The sequence below is a fragment of the Apteryx mantelli genome, chromosome 26, assembly GCF_036417845.1.
Source record: "Apteryx mantelli isolate bAptMan1 chromosome 26, bAptMan1.hap1, whole genome shotgun sequence".
Lineage (NCBI taxonomy): Eukaryota > Metazoa > Chordata > Aves > Apterygiformes > Apterygidae > Apteryx > Apteryx mantelli.
In genome coordinates, this window is record NC_090003.1 from 413,811 (window position 1) to 433,657 (window position 19,847).

Consider the following 19,847-nt stretch of genomic DNA (forward strand, 5'->3'; position numbering starts at 1 on the left):
TGCACAAATCACTAATATGAAATGTGAACTGCAAACATTTCCATCTTCAGTGAAAGCTGGTGAGATCCAGAACCAAAAAAGTCCAATAACACCTGTCAAGGTTAGTGCACTTCACAAAGACAGAAGAGCTGTCTCTCCACTCAGCTGCAAAATAAAGGAGACTGTTTCAAAGGCTGCGAGCAGGAGTGAGTGTCAGCGAGAACAAGAGCAGCTGTCGCAGCAAGTGACTTTCAATGCCCATCATGAGCGCTGGCAGCGACAGTGGGCCTCCTTCCCCCTTTCTTTCATGGCACAGACACGCCTCAGGGAGATGCAGAAGTGATCAGAAGGGAGGATGACAAATAGCAGACCTGCAGCAGCTGAATCCTCTCAAAGAGAAATGGGTTCCTTTTCATTTTTTGATGTTAATGACAACAGGAAAGAGGTGTTCCAGCCAGCGTATTGTGCAGGAGTCACGGCTTTCATTACCAGGGCTTTACAATCTAGGTTGCTCAATAAAAAGCAGCACCTTTGCGCTGCTCTGCGAGGAGTGAAAGATACGGCACCTCACTTAGGTTAGCTAGGCTAGGGCAACCAGCAACAACCGTTTACAGCCCCGAGAGCTAATAACTTGAGGCCAACGCTGGCGTCAATAACACAGAGGTGGGGAAAGAGAAACAGCTCTCCACTTGGGAAACAGGAGCTGGACTGTGGTTAACGATCCGGCACCTGAGAGGGGTCTGCAGGAAACCCTGCAGAAAAACCGAGTGCTGAGGAATGTTACACTACCATATCATTCACTATTCGCTGTTTAGCTTCTCTTATTTATTCCCTTATTATTATGTCCTTTCTTCCTCCAAGTTTGTTTGTTTAATTTCTTAGTCTTGGCATCATTTTTATTTTAGCAAAATGGAAGCATTTTAGCTTTCCTTCTCAACGTCCGTGATCCTGGAGCCCTCAGGTCCAGCCTTGGATTTTCATTCTTGGCAACCTCAGGACCAGAGCTCAGCACTCCAGTGCCTAAGGCATAGAAGCTGCAGCTGTACCAGCTCAGGGGACCTTCTGAACCGTCCGCAAGATCCGGGAGACTGAACACTGCAACAGATCCCCGTCAGGAACTTTCAAACCCCTCGACTTCATGCAAGAGCTCAGGTTGCAGATCTTTTCTGAGCTCTGTGTCACAGCAAAACTGAGAGGATAGCACTGATTGGAAGATAATGAGAAAGAAATGAACCATCTAACCCCATATACCCGTTTATAAAAGCTAATGTTTGCAAAATATCTGTGATAAAACCTCAAAGCAAGGAGCCATACCCATGCACCGATAAGGATGAAATAGAAAAATGATACAGATTGGGAAAATATCTCAATTTCTGATTTTCACTTCCTCTGTCCTGTAGTGCCTTATACTTGGGCTAATTTCACAGAGATGGTACACAGCAAAGTTGTTTTTTAAAGGCACCACAAAGCTGGTGCACAAAATGATTATCTTTGTTTTAACTACAGCGCAGGTATATTTGTTTTGATCAAAAAAAAAAAAAAGCTTCCTGGGGTAAACTTTTGTTTTGTTTAAAAAAAAAAAATCACTTCCTCCTCTGCTTTACAGATGATTACATTAAGAGCACAATGTCAAAAGAAGATTACACAAAGTGGAAAACTGCATAAAAGCCCTCAATCTAGAATGAAAATTACAGGGCTTTTAGTTTCTTTCTGCCTTTTCAAAGGTGTCAAATACAGGAGGAGAACAGCATTTGTTTGGTTTGACAAATTAAGATGGCAACCAAAGTGTCTTGTGTAGTCCCTTATACTCGAAGCAACTGTTTCGCAGAGCTGACAAAACACAGCATTGGAAGCATAAAGCAGTTTGCCTCGCAAAGGATTAACAGAATGACAAGTTCTGCATAGTAAAACTAATTAATAATTTTAATCTCTAAGGAACTACATCTCCTCTCCATTTCTCTTTTCCCTTTACTGTTGGGTTTAACGGCTGGGTTCTGTATATTACACTGGACATCTACAGATTTCAAGGAGTGGTCGGGGGGGGGAGGCTAATTTCACAGCTGGTCAAGAAAAAAAAAAAAAAGGAGAGAAGAAAACCCACAATGGTAGTTTTCTAATTCAGAACAATGAGATATGTAAAAAACAAAGGCAGTATTTCCTAAGCAAAAACATGAAAGCAAGGAAAGCACTATTGCATTGTAACAATTTACATTACAAACATAACAAAACATTTTGGCCTACTGACCAAAAGGATCTGTCCAAAACGTGAAAGCACAGCAGAGCACAACATGAACTGTTAGCAAGAAAGCTATATCTAATGCTATTTAAAATTAAATTTTTGGGCATTCATGCTGAATGGAACACTAGTTTCACGCAATTTACAGAATCCACAAAAAGGCTCCATCAAACATATTTAACTATTCATCCGACTCTGAAAGAGAGCTTCGTCCAGTATGATCCCGGCTGAGACTATGTCTTGTTGAGTTTGGCAAGTGGATACCAGGTTAACTTAACTAACAGTTTCTGTGTTCTAACCAAAATGAATAAAAAGGGTAAAAGTGTTTGGAGAGAGGCTCAGATGAAACCTCTCTTGAATGGCTTCTTTAAAATTTATTTTCAGGAGTGAGTATTTGTTAGAAACACATCAGAATAATTGCAAATAATGAAAACAAAGGAGGAAATATCTGTTAAAAAAAAGAGTTAGCAAAACCCTTGAAATTTTAATTGGGCTGAGCAATACTTTTTGCACAGCTCCACAGATTTCAGGAATCTTTCATATCTTTAATGATCCTTGAATAACACGATAGAAAGTCTGGAGGCATAGCTGTTACTGTGCTAGCAAGGAAACAGGAACATGGCAAGGAGTATTATATCTGTCAAAAACAGTGCATGAGAAGATGAAAGGAGCGTATGGTCTTTCAAAGAGATAATGTAAAAGGAATATTAAGGAATCTTGACAAAGGTGTCTATAACTTTTCCATTCACAGGATAATGCTTTTGTACATTGAAGTACCTTGAAGCACTGTGAAGCATAGCAAAGATGCAAGGGGACTGGGGACAGCTACTAGTGTTTCCTATTGACTTCTGGCCAAAGCGAATATTGACAGCACTTCTCCTGCTGTAGCTCAGAGTAACTCAATGCAACAGACAGTTCTGCCAGCCCAGCAGGACTGCACGCTCCTGACATACTTAGAACGTCTTCTCTAAAAGCATAGTTCCATGATCACGCCACTTGTACACTTTACACTAAAGATAGGAATTTAAGGTTATCAAAGCATGCCTACTTAAAAAGCCTGTTCTGTAAATATCCATCTGTCAGTGTGTAGATCATTATCTGGTCCTGCAGAATTAATTCTTTCCAAAGAGACTCTTATGCTAAAGAGGCAAGGATGGCGTGCTTGCCCCGGCAGGAAGAAAAGTCCTTTGGGGTAAATGAAGACCAAAGGGACAGCTGACACCTTGGTAGAACTGTGACTATTTGCAGAAAAGGCAGTAGAAAATTAGAGGAAGAACAAAGAGAAACAGGGTTTTAGAGAGGTCTTAAAATTTGGAGCCTGAAAGTACAAGAGAAGAACAAAGGTCGGGGCTTTAGGGAGAGTGGGGATCCTGAATGCTAGGGTCAGGTCAAGGCTAGTAGCACAGCTTATACGTCTTTGGAGACGTGAGCAGAAAAAAGACAGTCAGGAAGAGACTTGGAAGACTGGGGAGGAAAGTGAAGGAAGAGACTGTGCATGTGTCTTCCCAAGAGCGCCCAGATCTGTGTCTGAGAAAAATCATCAGGAATTCACCGGAGCTTTTTTACAACACAGCCATCACAAAAGCAGCAGCCAAAGCAGTCAGAAGTAGGCACTCTACGGAATATTCCACCAATCAGGAAACACATGAGCCTTTAGAAATTATAACAAACATTTTAAACATGAGCAAGGCAGGACTTTTTCCTCCTCCTTTCAGCGTTGCTTGTGACAGCATTTTAGGAAGCCAGGAATTTCTCTCATGGTCCGTCTAGCTGGGGTTCTGTCTGCAACTGGCTCTGGATTTTTCAGGGGAATGGACAGGAACCTGTCATGTGCAGTCATGTCATAACCTCCCTGTGAAGAACCCAGGGACACCTCATCTCCCAGACACAGCTGGGAGTCTCCAGACCAAAACTAGAGCTGTTAATCCTTTGATACCCACAAGCTCTGATTAGGCACTGGAATAAGTAACAGTTCACACTACCTCACATTTATATTTTCTTCTAGATTGTCTTAACGTTATGACAAGCACTGTATAACGGCAACTACAATGAGGCAAAGACAGTGCAAAAGTAAATGGCAATAAGGGCAATAGGTCTCAAAGTGCCTCAGGCAAAGGCAGTGAACTCCATCACTATCATCACTTCACTGATAGGGATCCTGAACCTCAGATTGTTCGGATAATTTGCCCAAGGTCACGCATGGTGCTACAAGAGCCAGACCTCCCCAGCCTCCGCTGTGTGCTCAGAATGCCAGACCACATTAACTCTGGTTAGATACTCGATGTCATCCTTTGTGATAATTCAATAAACACTTAATTTGATCATATAGGTTAAAACTCACACTTTGGGAAAATGTGCTAGCATAACGGCAACAGTTTATATCGCTACTAGAAAAAATGCAAAGGCTCATTATGCTGAGTTCCTAACTTATACCTCACTCCCCCAACAATACAGGACCTATCTAAAGTGCGCCCATACAGCGCACAATCTTTAATGCTTGATTGCCCAGTCACTTCTGTTTTACCCAAATGAAAAATAAAAACTAATATTGAGCAAAAGTCTCAGGAATTTTTATGAGATTGTAATACTTCCAATTTACGTTAAAAAACAAAAAACCCACCTTCAAGCTGCCTTTTGTTACTCAAGCCAGGAAAGTGGAAGCTGCTGCTTGTGCAGCATAGCAGAAGCTATGGGAAATTCTGGTCTGTCAGGACTCTATCACAAAGAAAAGGGAAGGTTTTCCTCTCGCTCAGGACATAATGGAAAATTTGAGGCAAGGATGATGGAAGGACCACCAAATTTCTGTGGGACAGCTGTGGACTTTACGTAAAAACATTTTAACTAATTTCAGGCCCTGATACTTTCTGCCCACAGCTTTCAGATGTGCAGCATTTTAGGAAAGGAGCACTCAACATCAAGCATCAATATAGGCATTAATAGTCATAAACAGCTGAATATTCAAGTGTATCGGAAGAAATAATCCAGCGAAAAATAGTTGAAAGAGAAAATATTGCAGTTGCTAAAATTTAGGTCTCTGACATTGAATCACTGCTTACAGATATTCTGCAAGGTACAGCTGGTGCATGCAGAACTGAACGAAGGACAATTAAATACCGCTAACAGATTATTACACAACTGCAGTCTCCCCTTCAGCGTCTCTCACTGGCTTCTGAGAGGACAGACTTCTTGCCGAGAACATCGCCACCAGCCTGACTGTCCACGTGCCCTGACATTTTCCTTCCATTTTCTACGCCACAGTAAAGCATCGGGGTGACTCTCTTGGCTGCTGCGAACACATTGCGAGTATGCAAGGAATAAAGGTGCAACACGGATTTTTTAGCTAGCACAGGACAGGATATCACATTTCAGCAGTTACCATGAAACTTATCTACAAGAGGACTCTCTCTGAGGGGCACTGGCCTCTCCTATTTCTCTCCGCCATCACAGAATTATCCTCTTCCAGTACTGGTACGTCTGACCCACCACAGTTGGGGCCAAATAGCAGTATACGAACTGCTGATATTTTCTAAGAGATGATGTGCCAGCCTGCGGGAGAAAGGGGAACCCCCTCTTGATTTCCTCCAGGCAGAGGCGCGGGGCTGCCTGGGGCCACGCAGCCCCTCTGCAGGGACGCAGGCCCCGTGCCCTGCCTGAGCTCCTGCCCGCTGCATGTCCGCCTGCCGCGAGCCACCGTGTCTGAGCCGCCTCGTCCCGACCCCAGCGGGGCTCCTCCTGCCGCCGGGCAGAACGGGGCAACTGCACCGGTGCAGCTCAAACTATTAGCACGCTCTTTTCTCTGACTTAGCTATGAAGACGTTTATATTTACAGATTTTTTTCATCACTTTAACTTATTCAGTGAGCAGTTAATGTGAACAGGTATCTGCCTTCATATTGCTTTCAGATGCTTGTTAATTTGTTTGATTGGCTGAGATGAATAAACACTAACAGAATGAATATCCCTTCATGTAAGTAATCCTGACACTTCCTATTTCTACAAGCATGCTTATCAAGAAAAGCTCACTGGTGAAAACCATATTGGCAAATGAGTAAGATAATAAATATTCTTTGGGCAAATGCAATGGCTTTATTTGAATATATGTTCATAATTCATTTTATTTTATTCCAATACTTTTTTTTTTTTTTTTTAAAGGCTGAACTGGAGGATTTCCTCTCATGTCAGCAGCACTTTAGTCTGTCAAGGACTCCTGACCTCTATTTGCTGTGACCATTGTCCTTATTAAGTTATTCCAGCAAGTGGAAAGGCATTTGGAAAAACAAACAAATAATAAAAGTCATGAAACCTGAGGTGTCTAAAATACACATTTTCTCTAGATTTAAGCAAGCAGTTACAGAAAAGATGGCAGTATGAAAAGTTCTTCCCCATGCTATAAAGAACAAATTTTAGTCACTCCCTGAATTCACTAAAAGTTTTTAGCCTGATCCTACAGCACAGTCTGCATGTGACTTAGGTATCTCTTAATTAAGAAAAAGGGAGACCGTTTTTAATATATTCCTTCCCACTTTTGCAGCATTTTAACACCATCACTGAAAAAGCTATCAGAATCTGCTAGAGACAGGATGGAAAATGATAACTCTCAGCCCTGCTCCTCGTCAAGACTGTCCAACAAATCCAGCCTCTTGCCTACATCCACAGGAGTGGAAAAGAGCAAAAGATGCATCAGTAGTAATGGATAAAGATGAAGGCTGCTTCCAATAACCTTTGCAAACAGCAGACAGCCCTAGGAGCCTGGCAGCTAGATTAATTTTGAATTCCTGGGGTGCCAGTTATCAATACACAGAAGGGAACTCTATATTTTGTTATTCAGCTGTGCCAATGTTTAAAAATTGACTATATCCGAGAAGCCACATTTTTGCTGCGTTAGTCATTACAAGTACAAACATTTTTTTTCCCCCGTTGACAGAAAATCTGGTGCCATTTTGGAAGTCTAAACACACACAGCAGTTGTCTTCTTACACAAACGTCCTACTGGCAAACAAGCCAACAAATTCAGTGATAGTGTCTAAGAGTTGAAGTCTTTCCAGCAGTCTGAGGACCTGCCATCATTCACACCTAAAAAGAAGATTTCAGCAGCGCTGTTTGTCATTTGACTAACTGCAAACAGCTAAGATACTGTTTCTTTTAGAATACTAACAGGTAATGCCAAAAAAATGATTCATTCTACTGTGATACTCGGCTTGGCACTACAGAGCATGCAAAACCACGAGGAGTCCTTCAAAAAAGGGAGCTGTGTCACACAGCATCAGCTCTGTCAGCCTCCTCAGCTAGGTTTCCTCTCGAAGGCTAAACTGGGGACAGGGTCCCCCTCTCAGTGGGACATGACAAACATCCCTAAAGCAATCTAGGCCGAAGTTGCATTTGTTTACGGTTCCTGAGGAATCTCAGCAAAGTACCAGCCTTTTCCAGAGTGCTGCTCTGCATCAGGAGCCGCGAAAAGAGCTGGACTCTAGGAATTGCAGGTTGCTAATGATAAAAGCGGGTTGCTCGTGGAGTTGTGCCTGGATCATGAGGCTACTAAGCCTCATGTACACAATACACAACTTTGGCAAAGTGCTTTTAGGCACTGCCTCACACAGAGTCAAAATAAGATTAAAAGGACAAGGTAATGCATGACTTCAGACTTCAAAGACAAAAGCTATTTCTTTTTAACACTCTGATTAATTTTCTTGGGAATGGAAATATGGAGGGCCAAATTAAATATTTGGAAACCAGAAGGCATTCCAAAGATGTGTATAGCTAATTAAAGATAGAGCAAATTACAGGTCCAGGAGGCTTTCCAGTAGTATCCTTTCAAGGTGCTACTGAAGATTCATCCATGGCAAATACTCCTTGAAGAGAGAATTAATGTAATCAGCCCTATCTTTTCATCTCTCTGTCGCTCAGACCATGGCTTTATTTTTCTACAAATCAGCAAACTGAAATAAAAGTATGAGAACACAATATGGAAAAGCACCACCACCACCTTTGTTGTTATTCATTCACTCAGCTCCAAGAAGTCAATGTGAGAGACCGTCAGTGCCCAGAGTGCGAAAGTCTCCTGCAGGGACACTACAATGCTTGTTCTACAATTACAAAAATCTTTTTTTTTTTTTTTTTTTTTTTTTAATATTAAAGGTGTTTTCTGTAAAGGCAGCATTTTAAAATCCATTATCAAGAAAGCTTAAAATGTCTGAAAAAAACATAAACCCTTCGGAATACAAAGGAGGAAACTTCAGCTGCTGTATCTTGTGCAGTCAACTTGCTATCGCAACCACACAGTGCCATTTTATAATCACAATGAATTTTTTCTTTTTTTTCCTGAAAACAAGGCTGGGGTAATATCTCTTTGGCAACAGCAAGCACTAAAAACATTTATTACCATGAATCTGCTGGCCAGAACCTTGAAGAAAATGCTTGGAAAGATGAAAGGATCTGGTCTGCTGTGAATGTTACTCAGCTGAACACCATTCATCTTTCAGTCAAGAGCAGGCTGTCACGCTGCCTTGCGAGCGCACACAAAAGCTGTTTCTCTAAATTAACATCCACTGCTAACTTCTGAAAGACCCAGCAGCATCAGCCTCACTCTGCTGCAGGCTAACGTCAGATTCCCTGCGAAAACCCAGGCAGAAGAGAGCTCAACCCTTCACTGAGGCGTTACTGCAATGAGAATGCTGTTCTCTAGTGAAAAAAAGTATTTGCTTAAAGTTCAAATTCATTAAAAATACATTTCAATAAGTTGGCAGGTCTAATAGGAGAGGAGGGCGTTCCAGGATTGTGTCCCGCAGGAGCACATATTGATGGATTAGGCTTATAGCATTGTTCACATGAATCTTTTATTATTATCTTTAATAATAAAGATACTTCATTATTTTTATTGTGCTCTGTTCTTTGAGCTTTCTACTGTACAATTAAGAAAGAAAGACACAGTGGCAAGTGGAAAAAGAAAGGAAAAATGTCTGCCTAAATAAGATAGGAAGTAAAAAGCATAAACATTGTTCCACATCCACACTTGGGCAGATTCACAAATACACCAGAAGCGCAGCAAATCCGTCCTCTTGGGCAGGACTGTCCCCTTGTGGGCTTTGGGTACTAATTCAGCATAAATGCCAACCACTGCTGCTGTCTCTAGTGAGAACGAAGCTCTTCGCAAGATCTACACCATTCTAGGCCTTGGGCACTTACCACCACAACTGAGGTGAGGCAAGTGCCTTCCAATCTATATTTAGTTATTTTTATTAATTATACATCTCAACAATTTACATTTTTCACAATGAAAATTTCTAGTCTTAGTTTTTGCCCAAGGGAGGAAAACTTCTTGCAGCAGAGTCTTAGAAAACCACACTTTGTCTCCTGATGGTCCAGTTAACTGTTTTTCATTTCTTATCTCTTTGACCAGCCTCTCAGGAGAAAGTACCTTGTGCCAAACAAACAACAATGTAAAGTTGCTTAAGTAAGAAATAGGATACTGCCATATAAATAACGACTATAGCATAATATAAACACACAAGATGATAAAGACTGATATTTCTGTGGCTTGTTTGATTCTTGTCCTTTATGCTGAAAATGCCAGTAAGAAAGGATTAAAAACAATCGCATGGGGATTTTTCATCAATATCTACCCTGACAATAGGATCTGGAGGAAGATCATCCAATAAAACATAGGCCACATCAAGGAATAATTAATTATATTTACTTCCTAGTGACCAGAGACTAACAGGCAATTAAGTTCCGTACTTCAGGAAAATACTATATGGCTAAAAAAGTGTGAAAATCAACATTTAAACTGTGTGAACTACAGATCCAAACATTTTGCTAGAGATTAATGTTAAACATTTCCCTGTCTATACCTATTTGGAAATGTGAGAGTCATTTATCAGGTGGTACTGAAATGGAAGACAGAGGGAAAGTAAGAAAAAAAGTCAAAACTTGGGGGCCTATGCAGTATTTTGGAGCCAGATGTGTAGTATGTGAAATGAATATGGAAGAAGAAAGGGTGGGAGACCTACGCATGTGTATCTTATAAGAGACAACGTTTCTCTGACCATGCACAATTCTTTTCAAGTACCTAGGTCCTTTGCAACAAAAAGGGAGATGAAAATGCTTTTTTATTGTACTGTATCAACAAGATTTTTGGTATACAAGTAGCTATGGCACTTGGGCTGCAGAGACTCCAGAAATCTCTTTGGCAAAAAAGCAAGGTTTTCCTTTTCTTTTTTTTTTTTTTTTTAATCTGTGGTGTTCCCACGTATTTATCACTCAGATTGAACGCAGCAGTGCCCTCCGCTGACAGCCAGAAATCCAGGCCAATAAATCATACTTCTTCCTCCCTCCTAGATTTACCAAATCCGTAGTACAAAAAACTACTTGGTCGTGCCAACCTCCTGAGCAGTAAGATGTAAATGTCAAAGGATAACTGGTCCAAAAACGTTTTCCTGGTAGCATTCGTTGCCACATGTGTGTGCCACCTAGCCACGCAGCTCCAGCAGAATTTACCCGCCTTTACCTGAATGGTTCCCAGTTTCCCTTGTCCCCAGTATAGTGAAAGAGGCTTTGGGAATCGAGTACTAGCCTCATAATGAGAGAATATTGTTTCTATTACAAGTTTTTCTCCACAAGACTGGCAAACAGATTGCTCCTGATGTCCTGTGCTGCTCTGCAACACAAACGCCTCTTTCAGCCAGTTCTGCCCTGGGGGCAGGAGGAGGAAGAGGCCTCAGTTTGCCAACGAGCAGACAGAAGTCATTTACAACGTGTAATATGAACACAGGTTATGTACCTGCAAAGAGCTTTTCATTCCTTTTTCTCCTGAGCAGGGACAGGAGAGGGTTCACTGGAGCCTGGGCTGCTTGCCGAGGGGAATTACGAACGACAGCAGCGCTCAGCCATGTGCAGCTCAAACTATCCAGACTCTGCCACAGGACCAAAAGGCTCCATAGCTGCACAAGCCCTTGCAAACGACGGCTTCTCAGGATGGGAACAAGGTCTGCACTCCTCCAGTGCTGACTAACAGCAGTACAAATTGATGGAAACATGACAGCTGTAGCAAACCTGGCACAAAATAGAGTCGTGACAGTTTCACAAAGCCCTGAGAGTGTGCGCCTGCATTTTTACTATTGAACTGAGGAATGCAGACTGCATATGCTGCCTGCTTTCTCGGCTTCTGACCCCTCGAGGAAATGAGGGCAACCTTAATGAACCTTATCAAGCCACAGCCTTTAGAGGACCTGTCTTCTGAGCACTGGGAGCCTGTAACACTTTGCACTGTTCAGCAGGAACAGAGGGCAGGCCTCTGTTTCAAATTGGTGTATTTTGTGCCATCCCAAAATATCAAAGAATTTGGGCTTCATTCTCCACAGGTAAAACTACCTCCAGGGAACTCAGCTTAGCTCTTTCTGCAAAATAGGTCGTAAGAAAAATCATAAAACACAAGCATTTCTAACCACCCATTCGGCAAGCACGCCGTTCTCATAAAGATGAGACCAACATCTCGCCTAACAACAGTCCAGAGCTAGAGCAAAACTTCACCTACCACTTCACCAACACTCTCTCTGGGAACCAAGGAAATGACATTTCATCCCAACATCACAGAGATTTACTGGGAGCACAAGAGCCCAGGCAGGGAGCAACGGTCACCGGTATGACTGACAGAACATAACAGCAAACCAACTCACATATCTGTTCCCTTTAGAAACCTAATTAGCATTGCAGTGGTTCACGAGGAGCTGACAAATAACATCATAAGCATATCCGCACAGCAGAGGAAACACAAGCGTAAACTTCACTACGTACCTACTGAGCACCTATCCTGACACCCCCAGGCATCGGAGGAGCCAAGACTGCTGCCACCTGGAACTGCCCTTTTCCCCACGGAGCTGGGAAATCCCTCTCAGGGTGTTTATCGCTTTGGATCTGCCTCTTCCCCTGCCACATTTAAACCTACACACGCACCTATCAGCCACCAACTCCTTACCCATGGTGCCAGTTTATTTCAAATATGAAGTTGACAAGATGCTAGTGAACCTTGTAATAAAATAAAGCATACTGAAATGGTCCCACTATCACCACCCAGCTTTACTCAAAACAGGTCCAAGCGCTTTTAAAGAGTAGGTGAAAAGAGACAGGAAGATATTGTTCTTTATTTTGAAAGGCAGTAATACTTATATTTATTCTCCATTTTCAACTGTGGAAGGAAGAATGTATTCTGTGAAAAACAATTTAATTCCTTGACTGAGAACAGCCTGCCAGTTATGTGAAGAGAAAAACTGCATGTTTATATGAACCATCATTTTTCCTTCCACTTGGAAAGGTGCTAATTGTCATTAGAAAAGGATGCCAGCATTTCTAATGCAGAAATCTAAAGTTAGCCAGCTAAAACAATTAAGTGCTTAACTGGCAGCCTGGATTTCAGAGGTGACAAGTGTCTGCCTTTCCCTTGATGCCAGGATAGAGCTTACTGGCACTTATTAGCTCTGCAAAACAGTCCCATTCACATTCTTATGTACATATTTAAACTCTTAACCCTTGAGCTTCAAATCTGAAAAAAATACACTTTATTTGTTAAAAATTTAAAAGAAGAATCAGGAATGCCACAGTCACATAAACTCCAAATGCACAAACTACCTCCCTGCCATTACTGTGAAACAGGTACACAAAGAGCCCAACTTATCAGAGTTTCTCGCGTGTCATACCAGCTCTATCTTCTAGTCTTATTTGCCCTAAATTCATCTTGGAGTTGAATAGAAATATTGTGTAGGCATTAGAAAAAGAGTCATTTGTTCTTGACTAACTTTTTTTTCCTCAGTTGCATAACCTTGAGCACATGATTGAAGGATGTCCATTTACGTCTGGAAGATGCTTTCATGAATCAGACTCATATTCCTCACACAGCAAAGGCACAATGTGTCCTTGTTTCTGAATAAAATTATGGTACACTCACCACAAGATGTCCTGCATCACATTTTATAAATAGGCTTATAAGAAATGTACTTTCAAGTTACTCCTCTCAATCCTAATCAATTATCAGAGAGAAGAAGATGGTCTAAAAGTCAACGCGCGAGCACGCGCACACACACACACACACACAGCATGAAAGAGCCAGAGCTCAGGTTGTTGTTAAGAAGTTCCTATGGTTCTGAAGCACAACTAACGGGATATAAGGTTGCCAGTGGTCACAACAGCAAAATCCAGCAATATTTCTAGACAGCACACACACGAAAAGAAGAAAAAAAAGAGAAATTTAAATTCTGTGATTAAGGAGGGCTGACCTATGCGAGAAGGACCTTCGGGGGGACCGCTACAGTCTGGCCAGCCAGCAACGGAGGAGGATCTCATGACTGCCTCTGGTAGGGGAGTACTCAGGCTATGTGGGCATCCCTCAGGACGGTGCATAAGTGGTCAGTATCTTGGGAAATTTCCTCACAGCAAGGTGTGCAAGGCTAGAAAATAGTCTCTCAAAGGAAAAGAAAGCTTTGCGGTTTGAAGGATTATAACCATCACAAGACAAACCTCTGAGGGGTAGCACGTTTGACAGGGACACTGCTGCAAGTGAGAGGGCTAACAGCGGTGAGTTGGTACATGCTACCACCTTCGAACACTAACCTTGATGCTGGGGTTACCTTACTTGTCTCCTGACCACCAGATGTGGTCCTCCACATTTTTCACTGGCTAGCAGTTCTCATACTCCCCATGTCACCCTTCTCCCCTAAATATCACAGACTAATTTTAGATTGGAGTTTTGCACTTTGATTTTGAGTCATCTCTTCTGCTTGGAATATAGGAGAGACTCAGCTATCTAGCCTGTGAATTGCTCAAAAACAAAGGTCTTTCTCAAGCTTTTCAGTTTATGTGAAACACTTAATGAGCAGGGCTACCCTTTAGCGACGCTGGAAAACTGCAGACACCTGAAATGACTGAAGCCTGGGTTCAGGGACTGCTGCAGAGCAGCAGCCGTTGCTTTTGGGAAGGACGTACAGCACCGCTGATGAGGCTGCACACTCCAGGAACTGGATGTATTGGAATATGTGCTGAGGAAAGCTAAAAACCTCTCAACCCACAAAATTATCTTTGCAATATTTGTACTTCCCAGAGCTCTGAGGGACTTTGGAGAGAGAATCTTTTCACCATCCCCCAGCCCAAAATCCTGTTCCTAAGTAGGAACTGCAAGACCAGAGAGGAACCAGTCGATCTGCTGTTCTACCCACCATCATCCTCTATGCCTTCACAGAGGACACCAGAGAAACGCTACCTAGGGAAGTGCACGGAGTGCTAGTTGTGCAGTGCTTGGAGATCAGAATGAATTTGGAGTTTCATTTGAATTCTCATGTCACATCATCCATCACAGGCACCAGCAGAGACAGCAGCTAAAAAATAAAACAAACAGCTGCCTGCTGCCCAAGCCAAACTGGACTCTAAGTTTAGAGATTTTTTCAGTTCAGTGCACTGAACTGTGAACTTTTAATGGCTTCTTTAGCTATACCTATAAGCAGCTCCTCACTCTTCTTAGTACCTGCAATATCTAGCCACATGTAGCCGCATGCACAGGTCAAGTACATCAGAGGGCTGTGTAGAAAATCTGCTGCTATTAGGAAAGGAGTTGAAGGCATGCAGATCTCAGCATAGCTGCACTGTCTTTTCAGTGACGCCACAATCCCGCAGGTCTCCTCTGTGGAGGCCCCCACACCACTACAGAGCAGGAGCCCGCGCACCTTGCCATCACCGAGTGAACCCTGTGTTCAGCAGCAGGGATAGAGTAGAAACTACCAGCTCCTAGTCTGAAATGGATGAAATACCACTCTGTCTGCAACTACAGAAAGTCTTCTTCCCTTTATTACCATGACATTCATATTTAAAGGATGCAAATAGAGCTCAGAGAGCTCATGTAAAAGTAGCAGAAGAAAATGATATTCTGCATACATTCCCTTTGCTTATGTCCACTGAGTGGACGCCATTCTCAATTATTTGTGGGGTATCCTTTTAAGCAGCACTAAGAGGAACAGCTTTTTTTTTTTCTTTTAATATGAAAGTGTGATTGTTAAACCAGGAGAAGAAATTTTCCATTTACTACTTGAAACAGAACCCATTTGTTTTCAGGACTGTGGGGCTTTAATTTTTAAAACAGTAATATTATTACAGTATTTGTCAAATACTTCTTCCTAACAAAAGAAAACAAAATGCTTGCATGTGCTTAGCATTTGTAAGTAACAATAACTTATCAATATAAATAGCTCAGCAAACCTATGTTTAGCATTCTTGGTTCAGCAAATATCCACCCCAGGCAAAATTCAGAAAATGGACCTGAGAACCTACCACCTACCACAGCCTATGGCCTAATATCAGGCCATAACCTAAACACTGCAGAACAAAGATGAAAATTCTGCCTGAAATTTCCAAGGGCTTTATTGTGCTCAAACTAGGAGAAGAAAAATCATTTAATAATTCAACAAAACTCCCTACCTAAACTCCTTACTGAAGGAAGGTAGTTCTGTTCTCCTTCTAGTGCAGTTTGCCACATATTTTGCATTAGAAAAATTTCAAACAGAAACATAGGCCTTCTTTCTCTCCCATGGCATCCAAGCTTATGTAGCAGCTGGCTTCCTAAGCTCCTTACTGTCTGTGAGTCCTTTCAAAATGGAAACAAACAAACTACAAACCTAAAAAACCTATCTCATTTAGCTATCTCTCTGTTTAGGGAACATTTAAGCTGGCATCCGCTTTATATTTGCTGGAAATTTACATAGAGAAAAACCAAACGTCTTTAAACAGAGACACATTATTTTAAGAAAATCCACGTCAGCCTCAGACAAAAAAGTCCCCCAAAACATCAAAAAAATGCCCACAGAATGGGGTAGCTGAACCACAGCTTCTACAATACCATTAAAATCTGCAGCCATACAAGTTCAATTAGAGTCATACCATGAGAAAGGAATTTAACATCACCTTACCTGAAGAAGCCAGTAGCACCTTCTGTGAAATGTGGGGATGATGGAGGAATGGACATAACAGCCATACAAACACTAAGGACAAAAAAAGAGAAAACAGATACAGAGTCAGTGAAGAAAAATGTTATCCAGATGATAATCAAGTTTAAGAGATGGCACTCATACTATGTCATATTTTAGGAGAATACTACTTAAACATCATTACGTGTTAAAGAATCAATAGACAGACTTTAAGCTCTGTTTTATATGACAAATATTTCTGCTGCAGAAGTCTAAGAGTATCCGAAGAGGAACATCCCTAACTCGGAAGGCCAGTTGTCCATAGCAGGCATTGTCTGCTGATTTTAAGAGATTTGACTCTCCTAGCTCAGGTCACTGCGCAAAACAAGACACCTTCAAAGGCCACTTTGATCTGCCAGTGTGTAACCCAGAGAAGTGGGTTACAGACCATTAGTGATCCACATACCACAGTTCAAAAGCCTCTGGGCAAAACTTGAAGGAACAAAAATTAAGACAATGCATAAAGTTTAGAACTCTTTGCAGTGAATCATGAAATTCACTTGCAGGGAACGAGGATTTCAGCAGTCCCAGACTGCTTACCACCAGTTACTTATACAGCCTTTTTGCCAGCTGGCAGGTTTGTCCTGCTTGCAGTTGGACAGCCCAGAGATGGCTGACAGAGGCTTCCTCGCGTGACCAAAGGTCCACAGTGCCATCACTGCACCCGACGTTCCTGTACGCACACTGCAGCAGGACGGTTGTGGAGCAATAAACAAAGCCCTCCATTACACAGTTTCCTTGCCTTCCCCTCCAGAGAAACCCCTCAGAGATGCACTTGCATTCCCAGGGGCATAATGGGAATCAAATTACTCGACTCCCTAAATCAGCATTGCAAACTGCAGCAACTGCCGTCAGAAACACTTAGTAGGCTACCTAGATCCTCTTAATAGCCACTTCTGTGATAAGGTACAGCACTTACCCAAAGCTGAGACTCACCTAGATAAGAACAGAACAAATAATGTCTCCCTGCATCGCTCTGAATCCAGATACAATAAAGAGGTGGGTTTGGTATGTGCGTTTCGATCTTTGTTCTAAGATTATTTCTTAAAAAACAACAAAAAAACCCCCAAACCCAAAACTCTTTTCCATGGTTCATCATCTGGTTATATAAATTGAAAAAATGCTGCCAGATATTATTTTATACAACAAAATGCCAAAACACCACTTTCTTTTTGATGAACTCTGATTAACTGAAATGAAAGGGAATCACCAAGGCTAAGGGATTCTTTCTGCAGGAAAATCAGATTTCCAGTAAGTTGAAACTTTTAAACATCGTTGTCAATTGGGAGCTAAGCCCAGCAGAAACCAAACAAACAAAACTGAAATTAATTTAAAAGATTGTGGTACAACCCCTGTCCACAAAACATATTTATTATTAAGAAAGCAATATTCTTTTCTGACTTCGTTGGCTTTTAATATAGCGCATCTGGGGGATGGGGACAGGTGTGCGTGTAATGATATATTCCCCTCTACTGAAAGCGATTAGTTTTCCTTAAATGTGAGACTGCAAAAACTGAGCAATCTGCTTGTAGCTTTCCTCAGATATTTCCCTTGAAAGATCATGGATCATACGTATTTTAGGCATACCAGTATTCCGCAATTACAGAAGGAAGAAACAAATAAATCCAACTACAGAGGATTTTTAAAGAGAATTTCCTTTCTGGCACATTTTACTCCAGCAAATGCATTGATTATAACATCTCTTAGCGTTAACACACTATTTGCTTGCTCAAAGCTCAACATGAATGCTTACTACGCAGTCCTCAGCTTCTTGGAAAAGCAAGTCGGTTTAACAGCGCGAAGGGGGAGGTGGCCGAGGCATGGTGGGCGCTGAGGCGTCACAGGTCCGGGATCCACCACAGCACCAGGGACGTGAGCGTGAACCGTCCCGCCAGCAGAGAGAGCAGCCGGGACCGGACGGCAGCCCGGCGCCGGGGCTGCAGCACCGATGCACAGGCCCAGGCGGAGCAGGGGCTGGGGCAGCTCCTGCCAGAGCCGCCAGCCGGCGATCACCAGCCTGGTGTGGGGCTCGAGGGCTGCCCCACGGCCTGGCGCGGGGGGGCTCGGGGGCTGCCCTGCAGCCTGGTGTGGGACCTGGCGCCGGGGGGCTCGGGGGCTGCCCCATGGCCTGGCACTAGGGGACTCGGGGGCTGCCCCACAGCCTGGCACGGGGCCTGGCGCTGGGGGGTTCGGGGGCTGCCCCATGGCCTGGTGTGGGGCCTGGTGCTGGGGGGCTCGGGGGCTGCCCCATGGCCTGGTGTGGGGCCTGGTGCTGGGGGGCTCGGGGGCTGCCCCATGGCCTGGTGCTGGGGGGGGGTTAGGGGATGCCCCGTGGCCTGGCGCAGGGCCTGGCGCCGGGGGGCTCGGGGGCTGCCCCACAGCCTGGCGCGGGGCTGGGCCCCACAGCGCGGTGGGGCTCAGGGTGCCTTGTACCTGTGTGCGGGCTCCGTGCTGGGCTGCAGGTGGCGCAGGCCATGCAGTGTGGCATGGTGCGGCGCGATGCGACGTGGCGCAGCGCCGCGTGGTGCAGTGCGGTGCCGTGTGGCCTGCCACAGGCGTGCGCTGCCGCCTCGCGGGTTCAGCCGAGGGCGGGCAAAGGCCATCGGTAGAGCCCGGCGCGTGCTTGCACACTGGAAAGCGGTGCCAAGGCCTCGCGGCCCGCGCGGGAGGCAAGTGCGGCAGCGCCCGCGCAGCGCAGAGGCAAAGCGCTTGCTGGCGACACGCACGGGGCCCCCGGCTCTCCACGACGCTGCCTTTACACGAGCCCACAGACGGTTTGGGGATTTTCCTCTGGCTTTTCGCCTAAAAAGCTCCATGCCGGTTTCACCCGTCTGCCCTAGGGCAGAGAGTGGGGGCCGCATCACCCCCCGAAGCACCGCGTCGCCTGTCCGGGCAGGCACAACAGCGCGTTCGGATGCGCAGAGACGCACGGAAGCGAGGAAATCTTACCTAGGATCCCTAAGGAAGGAGTGGGAAAAGTGCAGAACGGTTACATCATTAAAGAACTGATCTGGCAAACAATCCCAGTATTTGTTAGTTCCAAAACATTTTAAATAGCAAAACTATTAAAAACTGTTTGCGGTAAATATTTTAAACGTTCATTCTGTGTAAATATTAGCAGCCTGAATGCCATCAGCTGAAAGGCTCTGATAAAACAAATCTACCGGCTGAATGTGTGCCTTATGTCTGAAGTACTGAAATAAATATCAAAACTGAATAAATTATGAGTTTCTTCACAAGGTCCGTGTTTAATTCCTCTCTTTGTGGCCGTTCTAGCTACCTCTGCTGTAGACAGGAGATCTGGAAATAGCAGAAAATTTCACTGAGGGACCTCCATGCAGCAGAAAACGTCTCACCAGCTGCCTGAGGAGCTTCCGGGAACGAGACTTCCCTCCAACCCTCGCTTCAAGGTTTTCCATTCCGGAAAGCAGGACAACAGCACGGGGGCGAACGGGAACCCTGCTCAGAGAGGGCGCCGGGACAAAACCAGCCCCGCTCCGTTCGTCAAGGAGGGGCGGTTAAGGGGTATCCAGAGGGCTGCATGGTGACATTGGGTTAGCACGCTAGGGAGAAGAAGGAGGAAGAGCGAAGGATGATCGGTTGTTTGCTATTAAGAAAAAACACTCGTGGTTTATG

At 43.8% G+C, this 19,847-nt stretch overlaps 1 protein-coding gene across 1 annotated transcript in view; it reads right to left on the reverse strand.

Moving 5' to 3' along the window:
• The window catches only part of CAMTA1 (calmodulin binding transcription activator 1), a 467,604-nt gene that overhangs the window by 190,472 nt on the left and 257,285 nt on the right, over positions 1-19,847 (reverse strand). Inside the window, exon 5 of the mRNA XM_067311008.1 lies at positions 16,155-16,226. Within this exon, the coding sequence (XP_067167109.1) occupies positions 16,155-16,226 (72 nt within the window). The remainder of the gene's footprint in view (positions 1-16,154; positions 16,227-19,847) is intronic.